The sequence below is a fragment of the Lemur catta genome, chromosome 5 (assembly GCF_020740605.2).
Source record: "Lemur catta isolate mLemCat1 chromosome 5, mLemCat1.pri, whole genome shotgun sequence".
In the NCBI taxonomy this organism is placed as follows: Eukaryota; Metazoa; Chordata; class Mammalia; order Primates; family Lemuridae; genus Lemur; species Lemur catta.
In genome coordinates this window covers 6,709,368-6,733,696 of record NC_059132.1, presented here as the reverse complement: position 1 = coordinate 6,733,696, position 24,329 = coordinate 6,709,368, and the positions used below count along the sequence as shown (strand labels likewise).

The following is a 24,329-nucleotide window of genomic DNA, read 5'->3' as shown; positions in this document are numbered from 1 at the left end:
TTGAGGAAAAATATGATGAGGCAGGAGAAAGAAGGAAGTCTTGCTAGAGCAATATTTTTTGTTGTTGTTGTTTGTTTTTTGAGACAGAGTCTCACATTGTTGCACGGGCTAGAGTGCCGTGGCATCAGCCTAGCTCACAGCAACCTCAAACTCCTGGGCTCAAGCGATCCTTCTGCCTCAGCCTCCCGAGTAGCTGGGACTACAGGCATGTGTCACCATGTCCGGCTAATTTTTTCTATATAATTTTAGTTGCCCAGCTAATTTTTTTCTATTTTTAGTAGAGACAGGGCCTCACTCTTGTTCAGGCTGGTCTTGAACTCCTGAGCTCAAATGATCTACCCTCCTCGGCCTCCCAGAGTGCTAGGATTGCAGGCGTGAGCCACCGTGCCTGGCCTAGAGCAGTGTTCTTGAGTAGCTAAAAGGGACTGGTACCTAGTTCACAAGTGGAGGGGTTGGCCTTAGTGTAAGAACAAAAACAGTCAATTTATAGTCCCATGCTGGAAGGCAGGAGTATCTGGGCAAAGATGCTGGTGGGTAAATGTGGTAGCAGGAATATGAAAATGAAGCTCTAACCACAGATCTTAAAATGGCAGTCATCCTTTCATTGTTTAGAATTCATCTCAAATGTCACCTTATCTGAAGGAGCCCCCCCACCATCATTTCTACCACAATATCCTGTGCTATTTTCTTCATAGCATTTATCTCTATCAGAAATTGTCTTCTTTATTTATATCTTTATTTATTATTGGGTTGAAAGTTCAATGAGACCAGAGAGCATCACTCTTGTTCAGTTCTGAATCTCCAGCCTCTAAAGCAGTATCTAGCACATGGAAGGTACTTCATAAATCGTTACTGATTTCACTGATTCAATGAGAGGAGTGGACTGAGGACTGGACTATGAGGAAAGTGAGAAAACAATGAATAGCATTTTATTTCACTAAGGTCAAATAAAAAGATTTGCTCAACTGAGTTTGACGACCATAAACTATGTGTCAGGGTTCCAGTCTCAAGCCTTGTAATTTTTTTTTCTGGCAGTACGCAGCAGCCTGGGAACAGGATTCATTCATCCAAGGTCAGGGGTCGGGGTGCAAGGCATCTCCAGCAAGGCCCAAAGATTGAGCAAGTTGTCCTAATAAAACAAGGCTAAATAATGTGCCATAAACAGAGGAAGAAGTGTGGCAAGGAAGGAAAGATGTACTGAGAAAAGCAAGGGCTTCACTTCTACATGGCACTTTGTGGTCAGATATTTGGTGTGGTGTGACGGATTTTATGCTGAAAGAGTGGAATATTAGTCATAGGACTTCCTTTTCTGATCCCAAATTGGGTTCCCTGTAACTTCCTCTTTTGTTCCTGTTCTGTCATCTGGAACCAAACAGATTTTAGTTCTTTTCTATACTAAGTCAATAGTTTTTTCTCTCAAAACAACAACAACAAAAAAGGTTTTTCTCATTCCTATCTGGTCTTCTCTTCTCCAACACAAATCCCATTGCCACTTCTAATGCTCAGAGCTCCTCATTCACCAGATCATGGGAGGTTCTTTATGAGCCACTGAAAATCACATACAGTGGAAAAAATAGAACACTGACTTGAATCTTCAAAAGCTGTTCATAAATTGCTAGTTCTTTTTTAGGTATGATATTATGTATGACTGTATGATGTTGTGGTTATGTTTAAGAAAGAATAGTTGACAAAGATATAACAAGGAAAGAAAACTACAAATAAATATCTCTTACAAATATGGACACAATAATCCTGAACAAAATACTAGCAAACCAAATCTAGCAACCTATAAAAAGAATTATATACCATGATCAATTGAGATTTATCCCAGGAGTGCAAGGTTGGTTTAACATCTGAAAATCAAGCTGGGTATGGTAGCTCATGCCTTTAATTCCAGCCGTTTAGGAGGCCAAGGCAGAAGAATCACTTGAGGCCAGGAGTTTGAGACCAGCCTGGGCAACATAGCCAGACCCTGTCTCTATAAAAAATAAGAAAATTAACTGGGCATGGTGGCATATGCTTGTAGTCCCAGCTACTCCAGAGGCTGAGATGGGAGGATGGCTTGAGCCCAGGAGTTGAGGCTTCAGTGAGCTGTGATCAAGCCACTGCACTCCAGCCTGGGCAACATAGTGAGACCCTGTATCTACAAAAAAAGAAAATTTAAAACAAAACTGAAAATCAATGTAATACATCAGATGAATAGAATAAGAAATAAAAGTATGTGACCATCTAAATAGATGTAGAAGAAATATTTGACAAAATTCAACACCTTTCATGAAAAATCACTCAACAAAAGGAAAAGAGATTTTCCTTGTACGATAAAAAACATCTGCAAAAAAATTAGTTGGAATCATACTTAATGGTGAAAGACTCTATGCTGTTGCCCTATGATCAGCAACAAAATAAGGATTTATGTTCTCACCACCTCTATTCAACATTATACTAGAGGTTCTGACCATAAAAACTAGGCAAGAAAAGGAAATATTGGCATCCAAATTGAAAAGCAGGAAGTAAAATTATCTAAATTCACAGATTATATGGTCATGTATATTACAAATCCTATGGAGTCACTAAAATACATTCGAACCAGTCAACGAGTTCAGCAAGGTTGCAAGATACAAGACCAATATAGAAAAATCCATTGTATGTCAATACACTCAAAATGAACATTCTGAAAATTAAATTAAGAAAACAATTCCATTTACAATAGCAGCAAAAAGAATAAATACTTAGGAATAGATATAACAAAAGAACAGCAACTTACACTCCTAAAATTACAAAATGTTGTTGAAAGAAATTAAAGAGCTAAGTAAATGGAATAACATCCCATGCCCATATATCTTAATATTGTAAGATGGTAATTCTTTCTTAATTCATCTACAGATTCAGTGAAATTCCTTTTTTACCCCGCCTGGTGCATATGAGCTATTTACCAATTGCTTCTGCGCCTGTTGCCCCTTGCCCCGGCCCCTTGCCCCAGGATGGGGGCTTAGATCCAGGAGGGTGGGTGGTCCTGCCCAGGGGTGGGTCCCAAACAGACGGACAGATTGGACCTTCTCTCCCTCCCCAGGCCATGGAGGCTGCTGAACAGAACCAAAAGTTTTCTGTACTGGTTTACTATGCATAGAGGAGAGGGAGCGCAGTCCTTCTTGGCAGCTGCTTTCCTCGTGGCCACAATGAGTTTGCTCAGCTCCTCTCGCTTCCTGTTGGTGAGGATGTGTGTCCTCCCACCCTTTTCTTGATAAACTTGAGGGCCCGTTTGTCCTTGGAGACCCTGGCACCTCCATGGCATGCCGCTTGTGTGGGGCAAAGCCACACCTCTCAGATCACACCCCACATGAACTTGGTATTCTTGTTGAGGTGCCCGCGGGAGCGGCTGTGCCTTAGCTTGCACCTGTGCTTGACCACCTGTGGCCCTTGCTGAGGCCCAGGGCCATGGGGTAGCACACAGCCATGGCTGCTACTCTTCGATCTCAATGAAATTCTTATAAAAATCTAAGCTGGTTTCTTTGTCTAAATTGACAAGCTTATTCTAAAGTTTATGTGGAATTTCAATGGATGTAGAATGGACAAAATAATCTTGTGAAAGAAAAACAACGTTGGAGGACTCACACTTCCTGATTTCAAAACATATTGTGAAGCAACAGTAATTATGACAGGGTGACACTAGCATAAGGATAAACTTAGAGATCAATGGAATAGAAATGAGAGTCTAGATATAAACCCATGTGTCTATGGACAACTGATTTTAACGAGGGTGTCAAGAGCAATCAATGAGGAAACCTTAGTCTTTTTTTTTTTTTTTTAAGAGGTGGTGTTTCACTCTGTCCAAGATCATAGCTCACTGCAGCCTCAAATTTCCGGGCTCAAGTGATCCTCTGCCTGAGTAGCTGGGACTATAGGCATGAGCCACTGTGCCCAGCTAGTCTTTTCAACTAATGGCAGGGGACACCTGGATGTCCACATGTAGATGCATGAAGATGGACCCTTACCTCAGATTACACACAAAAATTAACTCAAAATGGAATAATGGCCTAAATATAAAAGCCAATACTATAAAGCTCTTAGAAGAAAACATAGGGACTAATTTCATGATCTCTCATTTAGTAATGGATTATCAGATATGACACCAAAAGCCTGAGCAACAGAAGAAAAAGTAATAAACTGGACTCCATCAAAATTAAAAACTTTTTGTACATCAAAAGACATCAAACAAAGTAAAAATGCAACCTACACAATGGGAGAAAATATTTGCAAATTATATACCTGGTTATGGTTTAGTATCCAGAATTTTATTTGGAGAGAGTTTTTATAACTCAGCAAAAAAAAGACAAATAACCCAAATAAAAAATGGGGAGAGGATTGAATAGCCATTCTCCAAAGAAGATACACAAATGCCTACCAAGTACATGAAAAGATGCTCAACATTATTATTCATTAGTAAAATGCCAAAAACCAAATAACCAGAATAGAAACTGGGCAAAGAACTTGAATAGACTTTGCTACAAAGAAGCTATATGGCTAAAAAGCACGCGAAAATGCTTAAAATCATTGGTCATTAAGAAAATCCAAATAAAAAATGTGATACCACTTCACATTCACTCATATGACTCTAATCAACAAATAAACAAACAAAAAATGAAAACAAGTATTGGCAGGAATGTAGAGAAAATATGAACCCTCATACATTACTGGTGGAAATGTAATATGGTGCAGCCTTTGTGGAAAACAGTTTGGTAGTTCATCAAAAAGTTAAACAGGGCCAGGCACAGTGGCTCATGCCTATAATCCTAGCACTCTGAGAGGCCAAGATGGGAGAATTGCATGAGGCCAGGAGTTTGAGACCAGCCTGAGCAAGAGCAAGATCCCATCTCTACAAAAAATAGAAAAATTAGCTGGGCATAGTGATGCACGCTTGTCCCAGCTACTCAGGAGGCTGACGCAGGAGGATCACTTGAGCTCAGGAGCTTGAGGTTGCAGTGAGCTATGAAGATGCCACTGCATTCTAGCCCAGGTGACAGAGCAAGGCCCTGTCTCAAAAAAAAAAAAATGTAAACACATAATTAATTACCATATGATCCAATAATTCTACTCCTAGTTATATACTCAAGAGTATTGAAAAGGGTATTCAAACAAAGTTTTGTACCAAAATGTTCATATCAGCACTATTCACAATAACCAAAACATGGAAACAATTAGAGTGTCTATCAACAGATGAATGGATAAACAAAATGTGGTATATACATACAGTGGAATATTATTTAGTCATGAAAAGCAATGGTGTACTGATACATGCTACAACATAGATGAAATTGAAAACATTATGCTATGTGAAATAAGCCAGAAACAAAAGCAAAAATATTGTATTATTCCACTTATATTAAATATTTAGAATAGGCAAATTCATTGAGACAGAAAATATATTAAAGATTACCAGGGTCTAGTGGGAGAGGAGATAGGGAGTTATTGCTTAATGGGTACAGAGTTTCTGTTTAGGAAGATGAGAACATTGTAAATAGTAGTGATGGTTACACAACATTGTGAATGTGATTAATACCACTGTATTGTACACTTAAAATGGTTAAAATGGCAAATTTTATGTAATGTAGTTTATTCGATTTTTTCTATTTTTAATTTAAATTTTTTTTTACTTTTTAAACTTTTTTGTTAAACACTAAGACACATATACACACATTAACCTAGGCCTACACATGGTCCATATCATCAATATCACTGTCTTCCACCTCCCCGTTTTGTCCCACTGGAAGGTCTTCAGGGTCAACGACATGCAAGGAGCTATCATTTCCTATGATAACGTCTTCTGGAATGCCTCCTGAAGGACCTGCCAAAGGCTGTTTTACAGTTAACTTTTTTCAATAAGTAAGGGAGCACACTCTAAAATAATGATCAGAAGTATAGTAAATACATAAATCAGTAACATAGTCATTTATTACCATTATCAAATGTTATGTACTATATATAATTTCATGTGCTATGCTTTCATACAACTGGCAGTGCAGTAGGTTAGTTTACACCAGCATCAGCACAAGTGTGTGAGTAACGCACTGCATCGCCACGTTACAACAACTAGGGTGTCATTGGGCAACAGGAAGTTTTCTGCTCCATTATAATTTTATGGAACCACTATTGCACATGCAGTTCCTCTTTGACTGAAACATTGTTATGCAGTGCATGACTGTGTATATTTTATCAGAATAAAAAATAAGACAAAAGATTTCCAGTCAATATCCTAACTTTACACCTTAAGGAACTAGCAAAAGAGCAAACTAAACCAAAAGCCAAGAGAAGCTAGAAAATAATAAAAATTAGAGCAGAGATAAACAAAATAAGAAATGGAAAAAAATACAGAATCAACAAAACCAAAAGTGAGGGTGGCCTGGGGAATCCCACGCTTGTGGCTGGCGTCTGGAGTGACGGCAGTCATGTGGAAAGCTGTGCCCTTATCCTGTGAAGTCTGGTCCAACTCCAGGTAGTTGGTATCAGAAGTCATTGCAGTTGATATTAGGCAAAGTAGAGTTTACTAGAACAACCCTGACTCACAAATGTATGGTTTGTGAAGAGAAAGACTGAAAAGATGGAGAATTAGGAACCTGCAATTCCTGAGTGGGTGGCCACAGGGTCATCCATGGTATGGAACAGCAGCTGGGCTGGGATCAGTTACCGAAGGTAAAAGTTACCAGTGGAATTTAGAAATGATTGATTCAACTCCTGCATGCATGAGGAAATGTAACTAACAAGAAAAAAAAAAGCTAAATATACAGCCCCTTGGTTATTGTTCTGATTTTTTGTATCTTTTTCTTTTTTTAGAAATGGGGTCTCACTCTGTCGCCCAGGCTGGAGTGCAGTGGCACGATCTTGGTTCAGTGCAGCCTAGAACTCCTAGGCTCAAGGATACTCCTGCCTCAGCCTCCAGAGTAGCTGGAACTGCAGGCGTGTGCCACTGTGCCAGGCTTGAATCACATACTTTAAATGGGTGAATTGTATAGTATATTAGTTATATCTCAGTAAAGCTATTATTAAAAAGAGTTTTTATCCTTTACAGATACATACTGAAATAGTTGTGGATGAAATAACAGGATGTCTGGGATTTGTTTCAATATAACTCATGGGGGAAGCTCGGGGAACAGGAGAAATAAGAGTGGCCAGCAGGTGGTAATTGGTGCCGCTGGCTACTGTGCATCATACTATTCTCCCCACTGTTAGACATGTGTGAAATTTTTTTATAAAAGAAAAAAAGAACCCCATGCAATATTCTCTGAGAAGAGAAGGGAGTGTCACTTCCCTTGATAAGTTACTGTCCAGAGCCACCCCACCCCCAGCCCCTGAGCCCTCAGATGAGGGACATGAATTATTGAGGGGAATCTGAGCAGTGTGGCAGCCATGGAGTATGGAGAGGTGGCGAGTGCAGGGGCTGGTTTGTGCCAGGCAGCTCAGCCCCTTCGAGGGACCCTCACTGCCTCTCCCAAGCCGCATGCCATGCTGACCGTGGTGGTAGAAGTGGAGCTGGGGAAGGGGTCAGGTAAGAAGCCCCCATATTCATACTAAGGAAGCCTCTTGGGAGAGGAGAAGGGCTGGGCCAGGTCAGGTTGGGAAACTGAGGCAAAGGTGGAGGGCAGGACTCAGGGATCCTAGAGCTCAGTTTCCCTCATGAGAGCTGATCTGAAGTCTACCTTTCTCAGGCCCTGAGGAGACCGGTACCCCCACACTCCTTCTGGAGGGGCCCACAAACGTCTGCCTGCTTCAGCCAGGGGCGCAGGAGACTCAGGTAGAGGGTGCGGGGTGCGGGTGCGGGCAGGGGAGGACGGGAAGGGCGCCGCTGACCCCAGCCCTGCCCGCAGAAACAAAGCTTCGCCTTTGACAGAGTCCTGGGCCCTGATGCTGCTCAGGTAGGGGGGCTCAGAGGGCGATGGGAGGAGGACGGGAGTCCGCAGGCCCCCGGATCCTGGGGTGCTGACTGCCGCGCGAGCCCCTTTATTCAGGGTAGGCTGGGACAGGGCACCCGAGACAGAGGGACGTGCCTGTGTCCCCTGCAGGAGGCAGAACAGGAGCTGCTGGCGCGTGTCCAGTGTGCACTGGGCTCTGTGGGCCGAGGGTACAGCGTGGCCCTGTTGCTCCGGGGCAGGGAAACACAGGCGCCCCGGCTGGTACCTCAGGTGAGTCCCCGAGGAGCCGGCAGGGCACAGGCCTCTCGAGGCTCAGGTGTTGCCTCCTCCTCCCCCCTCAGCCGGACCAGGCGTCCCTCCCCGGGGCCCCCACGGCTCCCTGGGGTCCAGGCCGGAGTCTCGTCAGGGCCGGTCACGCAAAGGGGAGTCTGGGCGGACAGGCGGAGGGTGACGGAGGGGCGGCGAGCAAAGGTCAGATCTCCAGGGAGGTCTCGTCTTCACCGTTACCACTAATCCTAATAATGAAAATAAACTTGAAAATGTTGTTTTTGAGCCTTCACAAAATACCCCCGCATCAAAATAGCTGCCTCAGATCTCGTCCTGGGCCCCGGACCGGCAAACAGCAGGTCCCACTGAACATGTCTACTCACTTTCCGGCTCGCCGTGAACGTGAGGGCTGGTGCTATTTCTGTCCTGGACACCACGTCCCCAGCGCCCGGCACAGGGCCTGGCGCAGACTTCACCTCAGGAAACGCTGAAGGCCGGACGAAGGCTTCCTCAAGGCCCACTGAGCGCTTCTCCGCTTTAGCTGCTGCGGACGCTGTTCGAGGAAGCGCGGCCGCGCGGCCGCTCTGACCCCGCGCTCAGTACGCTCAGCCTGGTGCAGGTGAGACCCCTGCGGGCGGGAAACGGCGGCACCTGCGGGCCGGGGCCACGGTCACGCCGAGAGACAGCCCGGGGCTGAGAAGAGCTTGGGTCCAGCTTCACTCCCCAGCGCGGGCTTGCCCCTCTGACCGTGCAATGGCTGGATTCTTGGTGCCCCGTCTGGCCCACAGGAGGATCGCATGAGCCAAAGGTAGGGGAAAGGCTCAGTCTGTAACAGGTGTGCTTGTGTGATCCCAGCTCGGCCCCAGTGGAAGGACCCGGGACCTGCTCTCTGCAGGGGTGGAGAACCTGTCGGTGCTGGATGTGCCCCCTCTGGGCTTGTGAGTGTTCAGGGCCCGCTGGAGTCTGAGGGTGCTTGTCCTAGGCAGGCAGGAAGCTCTGGGCTTGGGGTCATGCTTACGGGGCCAGGGTCTGCTCTGAGGACCCCCTCACGCCTCCTTCCTTCATCCACATGCCCATCCCTCTCACTCCTCTCCCCCACTTACACTTCTTCAACTTGACCCCAACCTCCATGTCCTGACTCAGTCATTATCACAATGGGTGATTTTGAGCATCACACTGAGTAGGACTTCAGTTTCTCCATCTGGAAAGTGGGGGCAATCCCAGCTACCCTGTTTCTTTCACTGTCAGATCACAGGAGGAAAAATAAGGTCATGAACATAAGAGGATTTTAGGGAGATATACTGAGCCTGGAGCCTTTGGGATGACTCTTACAGGCTGTGGGGACCTCTCTGGGCTCCCCAATGCAGACGTTCTAGGGGGCTGGACAGAACCCTGGTGCTTAGGAGCTGAGTTCAGCCTCCCCTTCCTACAGGGTGGTGGAAGATGCCAGTGAAGTGGAGGTGTCTGACTCAAGAGCTGCCTCAGAGTTGTACTTGCAGGCCACAGAGGGTGATGGCAGGTAAGGACAGGAGGGTACCTGTTGCCCTTTACCCTTTAGACATTTAGCCTTAGCCCACCCTCTCCTTCACAGGGCCTGCTGTTTGCTCACTCTCACCATGTCCTGCCCAGGGCCTGACCCTCCTCAGGGGCCTGAGATCTGGGGTGTCTGGCGAGGGGCCTTGCGGATCCTGCAGCTTCCAGGAGCCCCGTGAGTCTGAGGGGTCTTCTGACTGCATTGGGGGCTGAGGTTGGGGGTTGAAATATGGATGTCAAGGCCTAGGAAAGCATCAAAGTGTCTCCTTTCCTCAATTCCATCAGTAAGGGCATCCCAGAGCCCAGGCTAAGATCCTTTGTTGGCAGACAATGTGGTCAAAAGCAACTGGGTAGAGAATTAGTAAAACCATTAAATAAAAATACATATTTTCAGCCATTGTTTTTTCAAACGTTGGTAAGTACACCAAGGGAAGTTTTGCAAATAGTGTTCAAGTATTTTTGTCTGATTTTTCAGATTTTTTGTTTTTCTACTCCTTTTTTATTTTTTTATTTCTAATTCATTTTCAACCACTTATATTTCTTCTGATCTATCAGACTGAAAACTTGGAAAGACCCTAAATGTTCAAAACCAAAATTGGGAAATTCCCAAGGAACCATACCTTCATATCCTTTACATCCTTTACTCAGTGCCCAAAAGTTATGAAAACATGATGTGGTGATAGAAAATAATCATCTCAAACCAACTTGTGCAGTTTGTAATATCATGGAAACATTGCCAAATTCAAAAGTGCCTTAAAAAAAATAGAGAAAATCAAAAAAGAAGAGGAAAATGTACCCTAAGTTCCAGACTATTCTAAAGTCTTTCTTTGATTATGTAAGATTCTTTTAAAAAAATAACATCTCTATTGAAGTATAATTTACATACCCTAAAGTTCACTCTTTTAAATGTACAATTCAGTGACTTTTATTAATAGTATATTTGCAAAGTTGTGCACTGACCATCACTATCTAATTTTAGAACATTTTCCTCACCCCAGAAATGAAACCTGTTCCCATTTACAGGCATTCCCCATCCTGCCCTGACTCCCAGCCCAAGGCAACCACTAATCTACTTTCTGTCTCTATAGATTTGCCTCTTCTGGGCTTTTCATATAATATGTGATCTCTTGTGTCTGGCTTCTTTCACTTAGCACAGTGTTTGCAAGGTTCACCCATGTTGTAGCATCAGAACTTCATCCTATTTTTATTTTTTATTTTATTTTATTTTTTTAAGACACAGGGTCCTGCTCTGTCACTCTGGTTGGAGTGCAGTGGTGTCATCACAGCTCACTGTAACCTCAACCCCCTGGGCTCAAGCTGTCCTTCTGCCTCAACCTCCTGAGTAGATGGGATTATAGGCATGTGCCACCCCACCCAGCTAATGTTTTTTTTTTTATTTTTATTTTTTGGTAGAGATGGGGTCTCATTATGTTGTCCAGTCTGGTCTCCAACTCCTGGCGCCAAGTGATCTTTCTGCCTCAGCCTCCCAAAGTGCTGGGATTACAGGTGTGAGCCACCACACCTGGCCAGAACTTCATTCTTTTTTATTGTCAAATAATATTCCATTGTATGGATATACCACCTGTTGTTTATCCATTCATCCATTGATGGAAATTTAGGTTTGTTTCCACTTTTGACTATTATAAATAATGCTGCTATGAAGAGTTATGTACAAGTTTTTGTTTTGACATTTGTTTTAAATATTCTTAGATATACCAAGAAGTCATATTGCTGGGTCATATGGTAACTCTCTTCTTAACTTTCTTTCTTTTTTTTTTTTTTTGAGACAGAGTCTCGCTCTGTTACCTGGGCTAGAGTGCCGTGGCGTCCTCCTAGCTCACAGCAACCTCAAACTCCTGGGGCTTAAGCGATCCTTCTGCCTCAGCCTCCCGAGTAGCTGGGACTACAGGCATGCGCCACCATGCCCGGCTAATTTTTTTTTCTATATATTTTTAGTTGGCCAGATAATTTCTTTCTATTTTTAGTAGAGACGGGGTCTCACTCTTGCTCAGGCTGGTCTCAAACTCCTGACCTCGAGCAATCCACCCACCTCAGCCTTCCAGAGTGCTAGGATTACAGGCGTGAGCCACTGCGCCCGGCCTGTTCTTAGCTTTCTTTCTTTCTTTGTCTTTATTGAGGTGAAATTCAAATAATATAAAATTAACAATAAACCATTTTATAATGTACAGTTTAATGACATTTAGTACATTTACAGTGTTGTGCAACTATCTAGTTCCAAGACATTTTCATCCTTCCAAAAGGAACCCTGTACCCACTAAGCAGTCACTCTCCATTTCCCCTTTCCCCAGCCTGTAGCAACCACTAATTGGTTTCTGTCTCTATGGATTTACCTATTATGTATGTTTCATATAAATGGAATCATATAATGGGTGACCTTTTATGTCTGGCTTCCTTCACTTAGTATAGCTCTCCACATTGTATCAGCACTTCATTCCTTCTTATGGCCAAATACTCTTCCATTGCATGGATATACCACATTTTTGTTGATCCATTTATCAATTATTAGAAATTTGGGTTGTTCCACCTTTTGGCTATTATAAATAGTGCTGCTATGAACATTCATGTACAAGTATTTGTTTGAATACCTCTTTTCAATTCTTTTGGGTATTTACCTAGAGGTGGAATAGCTGGATCATATGGTAACTCTGTTCAACTTTTGAGGAACCACCATTCCACAGTACTGCACCCTTTTATATTTCCACCAGCAATATATGAGGGTTCCAACTTCTCCACATTCTCACCAATATTTGTTATTTTCCATGTTTTTGATTATTGCCAACATGGTAGCTATAAACTAGCATTTCATTTTTATTTGATTTGCATTCCCCTAATGGCTAACTATATTGAGCATCTTTTTATATGCTTGTTGGCCATTTCTATTTCTTTAGAGAAATGTCTATTCAAATTCTTTGTCCATTTTTAAAATTGGGTTGTTGTATTTTTCTTATTGAGTGGTAAGGGTTCTTTATATATTCTTTATACTGGACCCTTATCAGATCTATGATTTGCAAACATTTTCTTCCATTCTGTAGGTTATCTTTTCACTTTCCTGATAGTATCTTTTGATGCACCAAGGTTTTTAATTTTTATGAAATCCAATTTATCTATTTTTTTCTTTGATTGCTCATTCTTTTGGTGTCATAGCTAAGCAACCATTGCCAAATCCAAGGTCAGGAAGATTCACCCCTAGGTTTTCTTCTAATAGTTTTATAGTTTTATCTCTTATACTTAGGTCATTGATTCATTTTTAATTAATTGTATTAGTATGGAGTAATGGTCCCACTTCATTCTTTTGCATGGGACTATCTACTTCTCCTAGCATTGTTTGCTAAAGAAACTGTTCTTTCCACACTGAATGGTCATGATACCCTTGTCAAAATTCAATTGACCACATATATATGGATTTATTTCAAGACTCTAAGTTCTATTCCATTGATCTCTACATATCCATTATCATATTATTAAATTTCCCTTTTATTCCTACTGTGTTGAGTATTTTTATCATGAAAGGGTGTTAGATCTTATCAAAGGCTTATGCCAATGCCACACTGTTTTAATTACTATAGCTTTGTAGTAAGTTTTTTTTTTTTTTTTTTTTTGAGACAGAGTCTTGCTTTGTTGCCCAGGGTAGAGTGAGTGGTGCCATGGTGTCAGCTTAGCTCACAGAACCTCAAACTCCTGGGCTCAGGTGATCCTACTGCCTCAGCCTCCCGAGTAGCTGGGACTACAGGCATGCACCACCATGCCCAGCTAATTTTTTTCTATATATATTTTTAGCTGTCCATATAATTTCTTTCTATTTTTAGTAGAGACGAGGTCTTGTTCTTGCTTAGGCTGGTCTCGAACTCCTGAGCTCAAACGATCTGCCCCCCTCGGCCTCCCAGAGTGCTAGGATTACAGGTGTGAGCCACCGCGCCTGGCCTTGTAGTAAGTTTTGAAACTGGGAAGTGTGAGTCCTCCAATTTTGTTATTCTTTTCAACATTGTTTTGGCTATTCAGAGTCTCTTGCGATTCCATATGGATTTTAAGATTGGCTTTTCAATTTCTGAGGGAAAAAAAAGCCATTGCGATTTTGATAGGGATTGCATTGAGTCTCTAGCTCTCTTTAGGAGGTATTGTCATCTTTATGATATTAAGTCTTCCAATTCATGAACAATGAGCTTAGGGTGTTTTTCCATATATTTAGGTCTTCTTTAATTTCTTTCAGCCATGTTCTGTAGTTCTCAGTGCATATGTTTTGCATTTCCTTGGTTAAATTTATTTCTGAGCATTTTACTCTTTTTGATGTTGTTATAAACAAAATTATTTTTTTCATGTCCTTTTGGGACTGTTTATTGCTAGTGTATAAAAATACAACTGATTTGTGTGTGTTGATTTTGTATCTGCAACTTTACTGATTTGTTTATTAGCTCTAATAGTTATTTTTGTGTGTGGATTATTTAGGATTTTCTCTATATAATAAAATAAAGATCTATATAAGATTTCAAATCTGCCTGGTGCTGCACAAAAGTTGTTGGAAATAGTCAACCTTTCCCTCAGAATGTGATTCTGTCCAGTTTCTTTCCCCATCCACCAATGGACTTCTTTCTTCCTCTCTCTCTCCCTCTGGCAGAGACTGCCCCCTGCTGCGGGTGTTGGCTGGTGAGGTTGCTGGTGAGGAGGTAGAGGGCTCTCTGCCCTGGATTATCTCAAGGCTTCTGGAAGGAAACAACTACAGTGGCCTACTTCTCCACCTGGACCCCCAAGGTGGTCAGGGGAAGGGTGTGGGGTTCTTTGGGAAGCTCTGGGATGTGGCCTTAGGCCTGCCTCATAGTCACCCAACTAGCCCCAGCCCCAACCCCAGCCCAGAGAGGGAGCCTGACCTTTTGGGAGGGCCAGCTCCCATTGGGAGTCCCAGAGTACCTAGGCTGCTGAAGTCTGGGGAGGTAAGGGCAAGGTCAATAGTACAAGCAACCCCTCACCTTTCAGAGGCTTTCAACAGTTTACCAAGTATTTTTGCACTAATACTTTCAATTCTAACTACAACCCCATGAGGCAGATACAATTTACAAACAAAGAAAGGGAGGCAGGCCTAACTTATAGATGAGGAATGGGAGGATCAGAGAGGGGAAGGGACTTGCCTATTTTCACACACCCATTAAAAATCAGGCCTCTGAAAGGATATGATGTCAGGGATTTGGGGGAGGTCAAGATGGAGGGTATAGATCAAACAAGAATGGCTATGAGTTGATAATTATCCACGCTGGGTGGATGTTTGAAATTTTCCATAATAAAAGAGTAACAAAAGGGTCTGGCTCTCTGTTTCCAAAATCAACAAACACACATTCACTTGGCCAACAAGCTCCCAGACATCCCCGTGCCAGGCCCTGTGGAATGAGGAAGCTAAGTTGGGGCAGTTCATACCCTCGAGGATAAAGCAGCGAAGGGCAGACATGTTTCTCTCTAGGCCAGTTTGGTATCATGATGAAGGGCACGAGCTTTAGTGTCAGACAGAACTGGGCTTGAATTTCAGTTCTGCCACTCACCAAGAAGTCGCTGGACCTCCTCAAGCTGCACTTGCCTCATCTGGAAAATGGAGGGGGAGGCAGGCTAGATTAGCGTTTCTGCCTCATTGGAGTGTGGGTGGATAAAAAGGGGAAATCCATGAACAGCCTTGGCAAAGTGCCATCGAGCATGTATAAAAGCCTAATAGGGTTAGATATTTTTATGACTAGTACTACTAATCAAAAGTAAAATTATCATAGGTAGTGCGCTTTGGAGTCCACAGGAAGGAGTAATTCACTCTCAGTGTCCTTTTACTAGGTATCTCCTTGAGTTTGCTCCAGGCTGCTCTGCTCGGGGCCTCAGGAAAGAGGATGGAGGTGAAACAGGTGAGGCCCACCCTGTGGGATGCAGTAGAAGAGGCTCGGGCCCGCCGGGCTGGCCTGAGCACCCTACGTTTAAGCCTCCTTGGGGACACTCTGACGGACAATGGTTTAAGCCAGCTGGGCAGGGCACTGAGGGAGCTACAGGTGAGCAAGGTGAGGCCTGGGGGCACCTGGGCCAGCCATGGCCAGTGCCCACCTTGAACCTTCTCTCCGTAGGTGGTAAAAGCATCAAGCCAGTGCCCAAGAAGCCAGGCGCTGAAAGGGGCCAGAGCTGAGGGGCTGCCAGAACCACAGGTATGTCTTTTCATCCAACCTTCTGGGAGCTCCATTTATATCTGCCTTCTTGTCTTCTGTTAATAGAGCACTATGAAGAGGCTCCCCCTCCATTCATTCATTGATTGATTGTTCCCAAACATTTATTGACCACCTACTACGTGCTGGACACAGTGCCATGCAGGCCGTGGGAATTCCCTGTCCTCATGAAGTTTATACATCCTGGGAAGAAATAATCACAACCCCATAATCAGTGCTCTGAAAGGCGTATAAACGCAGGGTTCTATGGGGCATCTAAGTTAGCTTTGGGAAGAGAGGGAAGGAAGACTTCATGGAGGAAGGGATCCCTAAAGGAGGTCAGCAAAGATGAGTGAAGAACATTCGAGGCAGAATGACAGGTACAGACTCAGAGGTAAGCAAGTGCCTGATCTCTTTGGGGGACTACAAGCAGCTCAATTTGCTGGAGAACAGAAATTGAGGAAGAGAGTCAGGAGAGGACTGGAGAGGGCAGCAGGGGCCAGGTCATACGGACTTTGTAAATCTACTGAGGTGCTTGGACTTTGTCTTGAAGATCAAAGGTGAGCCACAGAAGTATTTTAAGCAGGGAAGACAACATTGCTCCCATTTTCCAGGTGAGCACACTGAGGCTCAGAGAAAACACGTGAAAGATGTGAGCCCAGGGTCACAGGCATAATCAGGCAGCAGAGGTGCAATCACGGTCCTTAGGCGCCTACTCTCCTGCTCTTTCCTCTCTGTAGGTCGCATGGCCTTTCTTATGCCGAAGGCAGTGCTGTCTTCCATGATTTGCCATAGGGTGGTTGAAAGGCTGCACCTGTCCAGCCTCTCTTGATCCTTCTCTTCCTTTTTCATAATTACTTACAATTTGTTCTCACAGCCTTGCTCTTTGGGAAGTAGGCTCGTTAGCTCGCATTTACTGAACGAGTGCCTCGCTGCTCAGTGCTTGAGGTGTATTGCCTCATTTCTTGCTCTCTATGGCTTTTATCAGCTCTATTTTATGCAGAAGGACATGGAAACTCAAAAGGCTAGTCACTTGCTTGAGGTAATATAGCTAAGAAAAGGAGGGGCTGAGACCCTGATCTGATTTCAAAGCCGTGAGCTTAATCTACGCTGTCCTGGGAGGAAGGGTGTGGAATTTTCACTCCTGGTATCTTCTCAGCAGGTGACAGACTCAGCAGCAAGCCATAGCTCAGGCCTCAAGGGGGAGCTCCAAGGTGGGTCTGGGGCTCAGGGGATAGCTTGGGGTGGGGAGTCTTCTTCACCTTTGAGGTGATCGAGCACATTTTCCTCTAGGGGCAGGAAGAACAGCATCTCTAAGTCCTGGGCTCCACCAGAAGAATACTCATAGGGACTCTGAGGAACAGGTAATCCCGCATGTACCCCAGGAACAGCTGGAAGCTGTTGAGGGAGTGAAGAGTTGCAGAGGCCAGTCTGCCTCCTGCTTACCCTGCCCGACATCAGGGAAAAGCAGCAAGCTTCCGGCAAATAAAGGACCTGAATGGCTACTGCATCCCTAAGGGAGGAGCATGAGGAGGGACTATTTTCTTACTGCGTTGGATTAGGGGTATGGGAGCCAATATTTTCCCCCTTCCTCCACGGCCTTCCGAGTCTCTGCCCAGGCTATAGGCTCTTCCAGGCCACTTATATCCTGGATGTAGTTTTGGGAGTAGCCTCTGCACTCACGGGCTTATGGCTAAGCCTAGACTAATGCCACCTAGGCCCAGCAGGTCCCAGATATGGCCCTGCAGTTCTTCCTGGCCCAAGCCCGGAGGCAAAGACTGCGAGAACAGCACCAAATTTGGATCCGAGAGAAGCTCAAGCATTTGGAACAGGAAGAGGAGGTGGCAGGTGACCAGGTCAAAGGCCTGGAGGAGGTGAGGAGGGTCAAGTCAGGGCCCTGAGGCTCTAATTGGTCCAGGCACCTCGCTGGGGGCTGGGTCCAGCATCAATCTCAGCAGACTGATCCAAACCCTCTCGTGGCCCTCACAGCCCAGTGGGGATGGATGAGGCAAGTCTCAGTGCCAAGTGCTGCGATGGGGGAAAGTGGGGCTTGTGGGAAGGAAGAGGTAGATCTGACTCAGGCTGAAGGAAACCAGAGATAGTACCTAAGCTGAGGCATAAAAGACAAACAGATGTCAGCCAGGGGAATTCACTAGACTCTGAGCTTCATAAGGGCAGTTAGTGCTTATCATATAGGGCACTCAATAAACGTAACTTGTGTGAACAAATTAAGCAACAGAACCTGTGTACGTAGTGGTGGGTGGCCACTGCAAATTATCCAGGCTGGCTGGAGCCGCACAGGTGCATGGTCGGAGGCAAGGCTAAACAGACAAGTTGCCACCCTTCTGGGTTTGGCTTCTACCCCTAGGAGGACGGTGAACCGTTGGAAGGTATGAGTCAGTCGTCTCAGCTCTGTCCTTCACTAGCCATGACAATATGGGCAAGTTAGGTCACTTCTCTGATCTACTGTTGCCAAATCTGTAAAATGGCAATGCCCCATATGGTTATTTGGTAAAATGAGCTAACACACAGGAAGTATTTAGCACAGAGCCTGGCACACAGGTGGCACTCAACAAAGGGTATGTATTACCACTGAAGGCCTGTGAGGAAAGGCAGAGATGGCAACAGGAGCAGACAGTGCTGAGACTCCAGCTGGAGGCCCTTGAGGCAGAGCGGGACGCCGCAGAGCAGGACCTGGCAGTCCTCTATGACCTGCACGTACAGGCCACCCGAGCTCGGACCTGCCACATGCTGCAGGTCAGTGGGGATGGAGGGCGGCCTCGAGCTGGTTCCAAGGCTGGCTCACTGACAGGCATCTCTGAATTTGGGCACAGGTATTCCGAGCCTGGCAGAGGCTGTGGAAGGAGCAGGCCATGACCACAGGGCATCACCACCGCAGCCTGCTGGCTGGCGTCCTGCAAGACACCATCAATCTGGCCACACAGAATCAGGAACTCCAAGCCCAGAACCAGCAGCTTCGGCAGGGTGCAGACTGGGCTGGGGCAGTCTTGCTGGATCCCTGCCCTGGGGAGAAATCTGGTGATCAGGAAGCCTTCAGGGGAAGTTTCCTCTCTCCTCATTCTTGAGGGTCCTAGAAGGGAGAGGGAGGGACACAACAACCAAGCTGATCTTCATTATGGATAATTAACAACATTAACCATGTCTCATTGTGCCAGTCCGTCTCTACTGCTTACCATTTCATTTAGCCTTTTCGGCTACCCCATATGGTAGGTACCATTTGATCCTCATTTCAGAGATAGGCAACTGAAGCTAGGAGAGGTTAAGTAACTGCTTAAGGACAGTCAGCTAAGTGGCAGAGGCAGAATTCAAATTCAAGTCTGGCCATAGTTCGTAGTTCTACATCACAGATAGTAGTTGTTCACAAACTTTAACGTACATCAGAATCACTTAGGGAGCTTGTTTAAGGGGGAAAAAAAGTCCCAAACCCTACTCCCAAAGATTCTGCCTTGATAGGGCTTGGATAGGCCTAGGACTCTATTTTTACAAGCTCACCAGGCATTGTACCACGGAAACAGGGCCTGACATTCCTCTGGCCATGATTTTAAGACAGATGACAGAAAGGAATCATCAGTGAGGGAACCAGAGGAAATGAGAATTAAACCCACACCGGTGTTTTTAAGAGTTTTCTAGCCTAGAGTCTAGTTTGTCTTGCTGGGCCCAGTATCAGGGAAATTTCAAAAGCTCTGTGACAGGGAACAGTCTCAGATCCATGGAGCTCCCAAAGAAAATAGTACCTCTGACAACAGCTTGAAGAAAACAACTTTTTCTCTTAGTCTAGAAGTTACCCCAGAATTAAAATACTCAAGACTCCAGGGGAACAAGACTATGTTTGAAGGGGGTTGTGCAAATAGAAAACACAGGACAATCATGGCTGTGGTTGTAGGAACCACCCTACACTCTAGAACACTTTATTAAGAATTTATTGCTTATGCAGTTAGAGACAATGATTGAGCTACAGAAATTTCCTGTACCTGGTCCCAAGTCACTCTGTGTAGAGCTTCCTCAGGCTACTGGGAGCTGGGACACTACTAGGCAGAGGCAGGACCCAGAGTGGGAAGGATGGCACCTCCTAGGAGCCTTAGAGTGGGCAGTGGGCTCAAGAGGGCCTTTGGGATGAGCAGAAAGTTCAGGAGTGTAGGCTTAAGCCAGGGCCCAGGGGCAACATTCCCTGAGATGAGTCAAACCCCAGCTATCTCTGGGGTTTCCAGAACAAAGGCTGGGTATGGGAAGCAGCACTGCAGATGGAGAAGGGGTGTCTCCAGGCATTGCTGGAACTGGGGAGACCGGCAGAATGGTCTGGGTGAGGGTTGTATAATCTGTGGCAATTTATTGGGCTTTCCTGCATGACAGTGGAGTGGTTGAGCACTCCTTATGAGGGAATCATGCACCACAGCTGGGCTGAAGCACCCAGCACCAGGCATGGGGGCAGTGGGTCTGCTGGGGTGACTAGGTAAGGAAAGCCACCTGTTGCCCACACCCCACTTTGAGCAACTGTGTTCATGCAGGACAAGGCAGGGAGCCCACCCCCATCAGGGGGAGCCCACCCCCATCAGGGATGGGGTCATTTATCAGGCCTAGGTATTGATGCTACGCTAACTCCTTAGCCTGAAAGCTTGGTGGGGTGGGGTGGGGTGGTTAAGAGTTTCCATAACCAAACCCACTCTTCGCATCTGCTAGGGGTACCCATCCACCCACCTCCAGAGACTAACCTGGCTGCTCTCACGTCCCCAGCTTTCCTCACAAGGCACTTGTTACAGGGCTGCTGAGAGGAGGGGACGGGCGGCCTGGGAAGAGGTTCTGATGGTGACACCCAATCCACAGGGTCAGGGGCTAGCGGCTGCCATAGTACAGGCGCACAGCCAGGCCGATGAGCAGCGTGGCCAGGAAGAAGGCGCCTGTGAGCTGCAGCCGCAGCAGGGCTGCTGAGAGCACGGCATTGACCACCAGCGAGCAGGACACAACAAAGAGGCGTGTGATGCTGCTGCCGTGCTTCATGACAGCTGACATGAGCAGTCCATTTAGCGCCTGGCTCAGCACTACAAGTGCTGCCCAACCTGAGAAACCCTCCAGGAGGCCTGGGCCAGGGCCACCGCCAGCATGCAGACCTAGGTTCAGAAGCACACCGAAAGTGTAGAGGAAGAGGTTCTGAAGGGCCAGGGGCAGCCGCTGTTGCTTCATGAGCAGTTCTGTGTACACAGATGACAAACCTGAGATGAGGCAGTACAGGATGAGCAGCAGCAGTCCCAGCGGAGTGATATGCAGGGGCATGGGGCTGGCATTAGCAGCTGGAGGGGGCCCAGAAAGGGTGTTCCGGGGGTCTTGAAGGCCACCTGCTGCATAGCAGGCCCCTGCAGCCATCAGCAGCAGCACTGCTAACCCTTGGCGTGCAGAGAGGCGGTGCCGGAGGCAGAGGCAGTAGAACAGCGCTGTGCTTCCAATCTTGAGATTGCTCAGTACCTGGTAGGTGCTGGGGTCCATGTAACGCTGAAGATAGATCACCAGGTTGTTGTTAGCGCCATAGAGCAGGGCTGATAGTGCAAAAGGAGCAGCCTGGCGCCAGGGTGGGGCCCCCTGGGGCCATGCTTGCCAGCCCACCAGGAGGGAGAAGGCGCACAGCAGTAGCTTGGTCAGCTCAGTCAGCAGCACAGCTGAGGAGGGGCGGAAGGGCACTTGGCCATCCACATGGCACAGCGCCAGCAACGGGGCATGGGCACCATACATGGCAGTGGACAGGAGTAGCATCAGGGTCCAACGGGCCTGCCTGGGACGGCCCAGGCCTGGTATACCCCCGTCCTCTACACTCATGCCCACAACAGACCCTAGGTGGCCTGCGTAGTTAGCAAGGGGCAGTAGGGATTGTGACACCTTTGGGGGAAATCAAGTTATGGGGCTGGCTCCCAGGAGGGAGGAGCTGTGGTACATTGCCAGAGAGAATACTGAGGATCAGACTCAGCTGCAAACTCCATAGTCCGGGATTGAAGAGAACGGGCTGGTGGCCCTTGAAACCAGAGTCTTGGGGCCAGTTCCACGGAGTTAGGGAGGAAAGGAGTCCAGAGTGTAGGATGACAAGCCACTGTCCACACTCTGCAGGAAAGGAAGCAAGGATGAATGTGGCAGGAAAAGCTGGAGACAGCAAATGGATGATAGCTGGGGAAGCCAGATAGAATGTCTGTGGTTGAAAGACCTCCACCTGCAGGCCCCAGCTGCTCATCCTGCCTCCCCCATGGCATCCAAAGCTAGTCGGGCCCCTTGCGCAGTGACCGCAAATAGTCCCTCAATGTCTTCTCCACGTTGGGCACGGCATATGCCTGAGCTGCGTAGATGCCAGTGCAGGTGCCCACGGCAAAGCCCAACACTGCTGATGCCCTCAGTTTGGCCACCACATAGCCAGCCAGGAATCCCTTGAGGAATGGAGAGGACAACAGCGAGCCATCCTGCAGAGAAAAACGCAGAAGGAAACTCAGCCAGGCTCTCCCCACTTCTCTGCCCAGGAGCTACTCAAGCTGGGATTAGAGCATTCCATCACTATTTCCTCCTCCCTCTAAACAACTGTGGTATTTTCTCCAAAGATTTTTCTCAAGGTCTGGAGCCAGAAAAAGAATCTAGGGGTCCTGGTCACACAATCTCAGAATCTTGGGGTCAGAAGGTTCCAATCACAGAACCCTACTGCCAAAAGGCCAGAGATGCCCCTGGGGAATCTGAGCCCTGCCTGTTTTTCCACCCTCATTTCTTAGCAGTAGTTCCCCCACTACTGCAGCCAGACTGACCTCCTCTCACCCCTCATGTTCATAATGCTACTTCCCATCACAAGGGCTTTGCATATGCTGTTTCCTTATAATGTTCTTTCCTCTGCTCTTTACCTAATTAACCCCTACTCAAGATCCCAGGTCAAGTGCCATTTTCTCAAAGAAACTTTCCTCAAGGTGAATGAGAACGGACCCTCAATAACCATTTGCTCAATAAATCTCTACTACCCACTCATCACTCAAGAGCACATTCATTGGACAATAAAGCCTAAGGTGGGGGCCGGGGTTGGGGGAACAGTCCCTACCTGTCCCACGCCACTGTTGACTTCATCTTCTACACGCCGCTGCAGGTGCTCCAGCTGGTTCTTGAGAAATGCCAGGTCCTTAAGCTTGGGCAGAGAATCCTAGGAACAAGGAGAGGCTAGTTCCAGCAGTTTGACCCAGCCCCATCCCTTGCTCAATTCTGTAAGAGGCTGGGAATTGGAGGGGTTGGGGTGAGGCAAAGAAACCTCTTCCTATAAAAGCTTCCTGAGATGGTAGTGGTAAATAAAGGAAGAAAGGCATCGAAAAGCACACAACTCACATAGGGGCCAGGGAGTGGGTGACAGATGGGATCTGCACCAGTAACTTTCAACACTCTCTACAAGAATTTTATATAGCAAGCAGTGCATAGAGAAGGCAGGAGGGACAGCTAGGGGACCTTCAATTAGGTCTATCAGGGAAGCACTACTGATTCGACTATGAACTCCCTGAAAAATGTTTTTGGCTGCTGTGTTCCAGTGCCTGACATAGGGACTGGCAAATACTTAGTAAATGTGTGGGTGATGCCAACATTCTTGACCAATGGTGCGTAATGCACTGAGGTAGTTCCCTGGACAATTTGGGGGTAAACCTGATTTCTCCCTTGGCTTTATCCCTTTCCGCCCAAGGCCATCCGAAACTGAATGTGAATGACTGCATGCGAGAGGCAATGACTGTGGGCAAGCGTGTGAGTAAATGAACTGAGTGATTTTGACCACACGTAAGTATGAAATTCAGAGTGTATGCGAGGGAGTGTTTGAATGAGGGTATTGTGAGCGTCCGTGTGACTGAAAACACCGCGTCTCTGGGAGGGAAATTTCGGGGGCTAGGGAGTGGGGCAGAGTGAGGAGGGTTTCAGGGTGAATGTGTTTGAGTGTGTGCTACTAACTGGGGATCGTGATGGCTCCTGGGAGAGGACACCTGGGGGATCTCCGGCTCCACCCGCCTCGCCTAATGCTACCCCCAGGCCACCCTCCACTGTTGAGGCAGTCGACAGGAGCTCCAGAGATAACAAGGGACACCCCCACCCCCGAGCCGCTCCAATGTCGCTTCTCCCCAGAACTAAAATGACCATGGAGCGCGAAGACCACCCACGACTGCGGATCTCCCCTACACGTTCACTCACCTTGTCATCCGCCATCTTCCCCGCCGAACTTGTTGCGCAGGCGCAGACCCGCCTCCCACATGCCACGTGGTACGGCCATCTTTATTGAGGGCGAAGGCATTTCCGGGGCATTTTTAGAAAGGGTGAGGTGGGGCTTTCCTAGTGACCAAACCCTGGCGGTCTCCGGTTCGCAGATACTTCTACGTGACCCCTCGCGTCGAGGCCCACGATGCGTGTGCGCGCGCATACGGCCAGGGCGCGATGATCTCACTAG

At 46.6% G+C, this 24,329-nt stretch overlaps 3 protein-coding genes across 3 annotated transcripts; 1 reads left to right on the top strand and 2 right to left on the bottom strand.

Annotated features, from left to right (window-relative positions):
* Window positions 1-7,896: 7,896 nt before the first annotated feature.
* LOC123638733 lies at window positions 7,897-19,045 on the top strand. The gene is made up of 14 exons (XM_045552567.1): window positions 7,897-7,907; window positions 8,006-8,174; window positions 8,713-8,790; window positions 9,027-9,109; window positions 9,604-9,690; window positions 9,763-9,879; window positions 14,338-14,471; window positions 15,528-15,736; window positions 15,809-15,886; window positions 17,043-17,097; window positions 17,177-17,247; window positions 17,602-17,757; window positions 18,482-18,640; window positions 18,718-19,045. Exons 1-14 carry the CDS (start codon window positions 7,897-7,899, stop codon window positions 18,967-18,969), a joined length of 1,659 nt encoding a protein of 552 aa, XP_045408523.1. The 3' UTR covers window positions 18,970-19,045.
* LOC123637860 (probable UDP-sugar transporter protein SLC35A4) lies at window positions 18,888-21,709 on the bottom strand. The gene is made up of 2 exons (XM_045550984.1): window positions 20,614-21,709; window positions 18,888-18,974 (listed from the first exon to the last, which is right to left on the bottom strand). Exon 1 carries the CDS (start codon window positions 21,707-21,709, stop codon window positions 20,735-20,737), a length of 975 nt encoding a protein of 324 aa, XP_045406940.1. The 3' UTR covers window positions 18,888-18,974; window positions 20,614-20,734.
* A 278-nt stretch (window positions 21,710-21,987) lies between these two features.
* SLC35A4 (solute carrier family 35 member A4) lies at window positions 21,988-24,326 on the bottom strand. Its single transcript, XM_045550988.1, has 3 exons — window positions 24,077-24,326; window positions 22,956-23,054; window positions 21,988-22,338 (listed from the first exon to the last, which is right to left on the bottom strand). Exons 1-3 carry the CDS (start codon window positions 24,089-24,091, stop codon window positions 22,141-22,143), a joined length of 312 nt encoding a protein of 103 aa, XP_045406944.1. The 5' UTR covers window positions 24,092-24,326; the 3' UTR covers window positions 21,988-22,140.
* Between the last annotated feature and the right edge of the window lie 3 nt (window positions 24,327-24,329).

Excerpts from the sequence above, each read along its gene's own strand:
- LOC123638733 (XM_045552567.1), top strand. Across the intron at positions 8,175-8,712 it reads CGCCCCGGCTGGTACCTCAG|CTGCTGCGGACGCTGTTCGA; the intron begins GTGAGTCCCCGA and ends TCTCCGCTTTAG. Across the intron at positions 17,098-17,176 it reads CCTCAAGGGGGAGCTCCAAG|GGGCAGGAAGAACAGCATCT; the intron begins GTGGGTCTGGGG and ends ATTTTCCTCTAG.
- LOC123637860 (XM_045550984.1), bottom strand. The coding sequence starts at position 21,709 with ATGAGTGTAGAGGACGGGGGTATACCAGGCCTGGGCCGTCCCAGGCAG.
- SLC35A4 (XM_045550988.1), bottom strand. Across the intron at positions 22,339-22,955 it reads TCAACAGTGGCGTGGGACAG|GATGGCTCGCTGTTGTCCTC; the intron begins GTAGGGACTGTT and ends TTTTCTCTGCAG.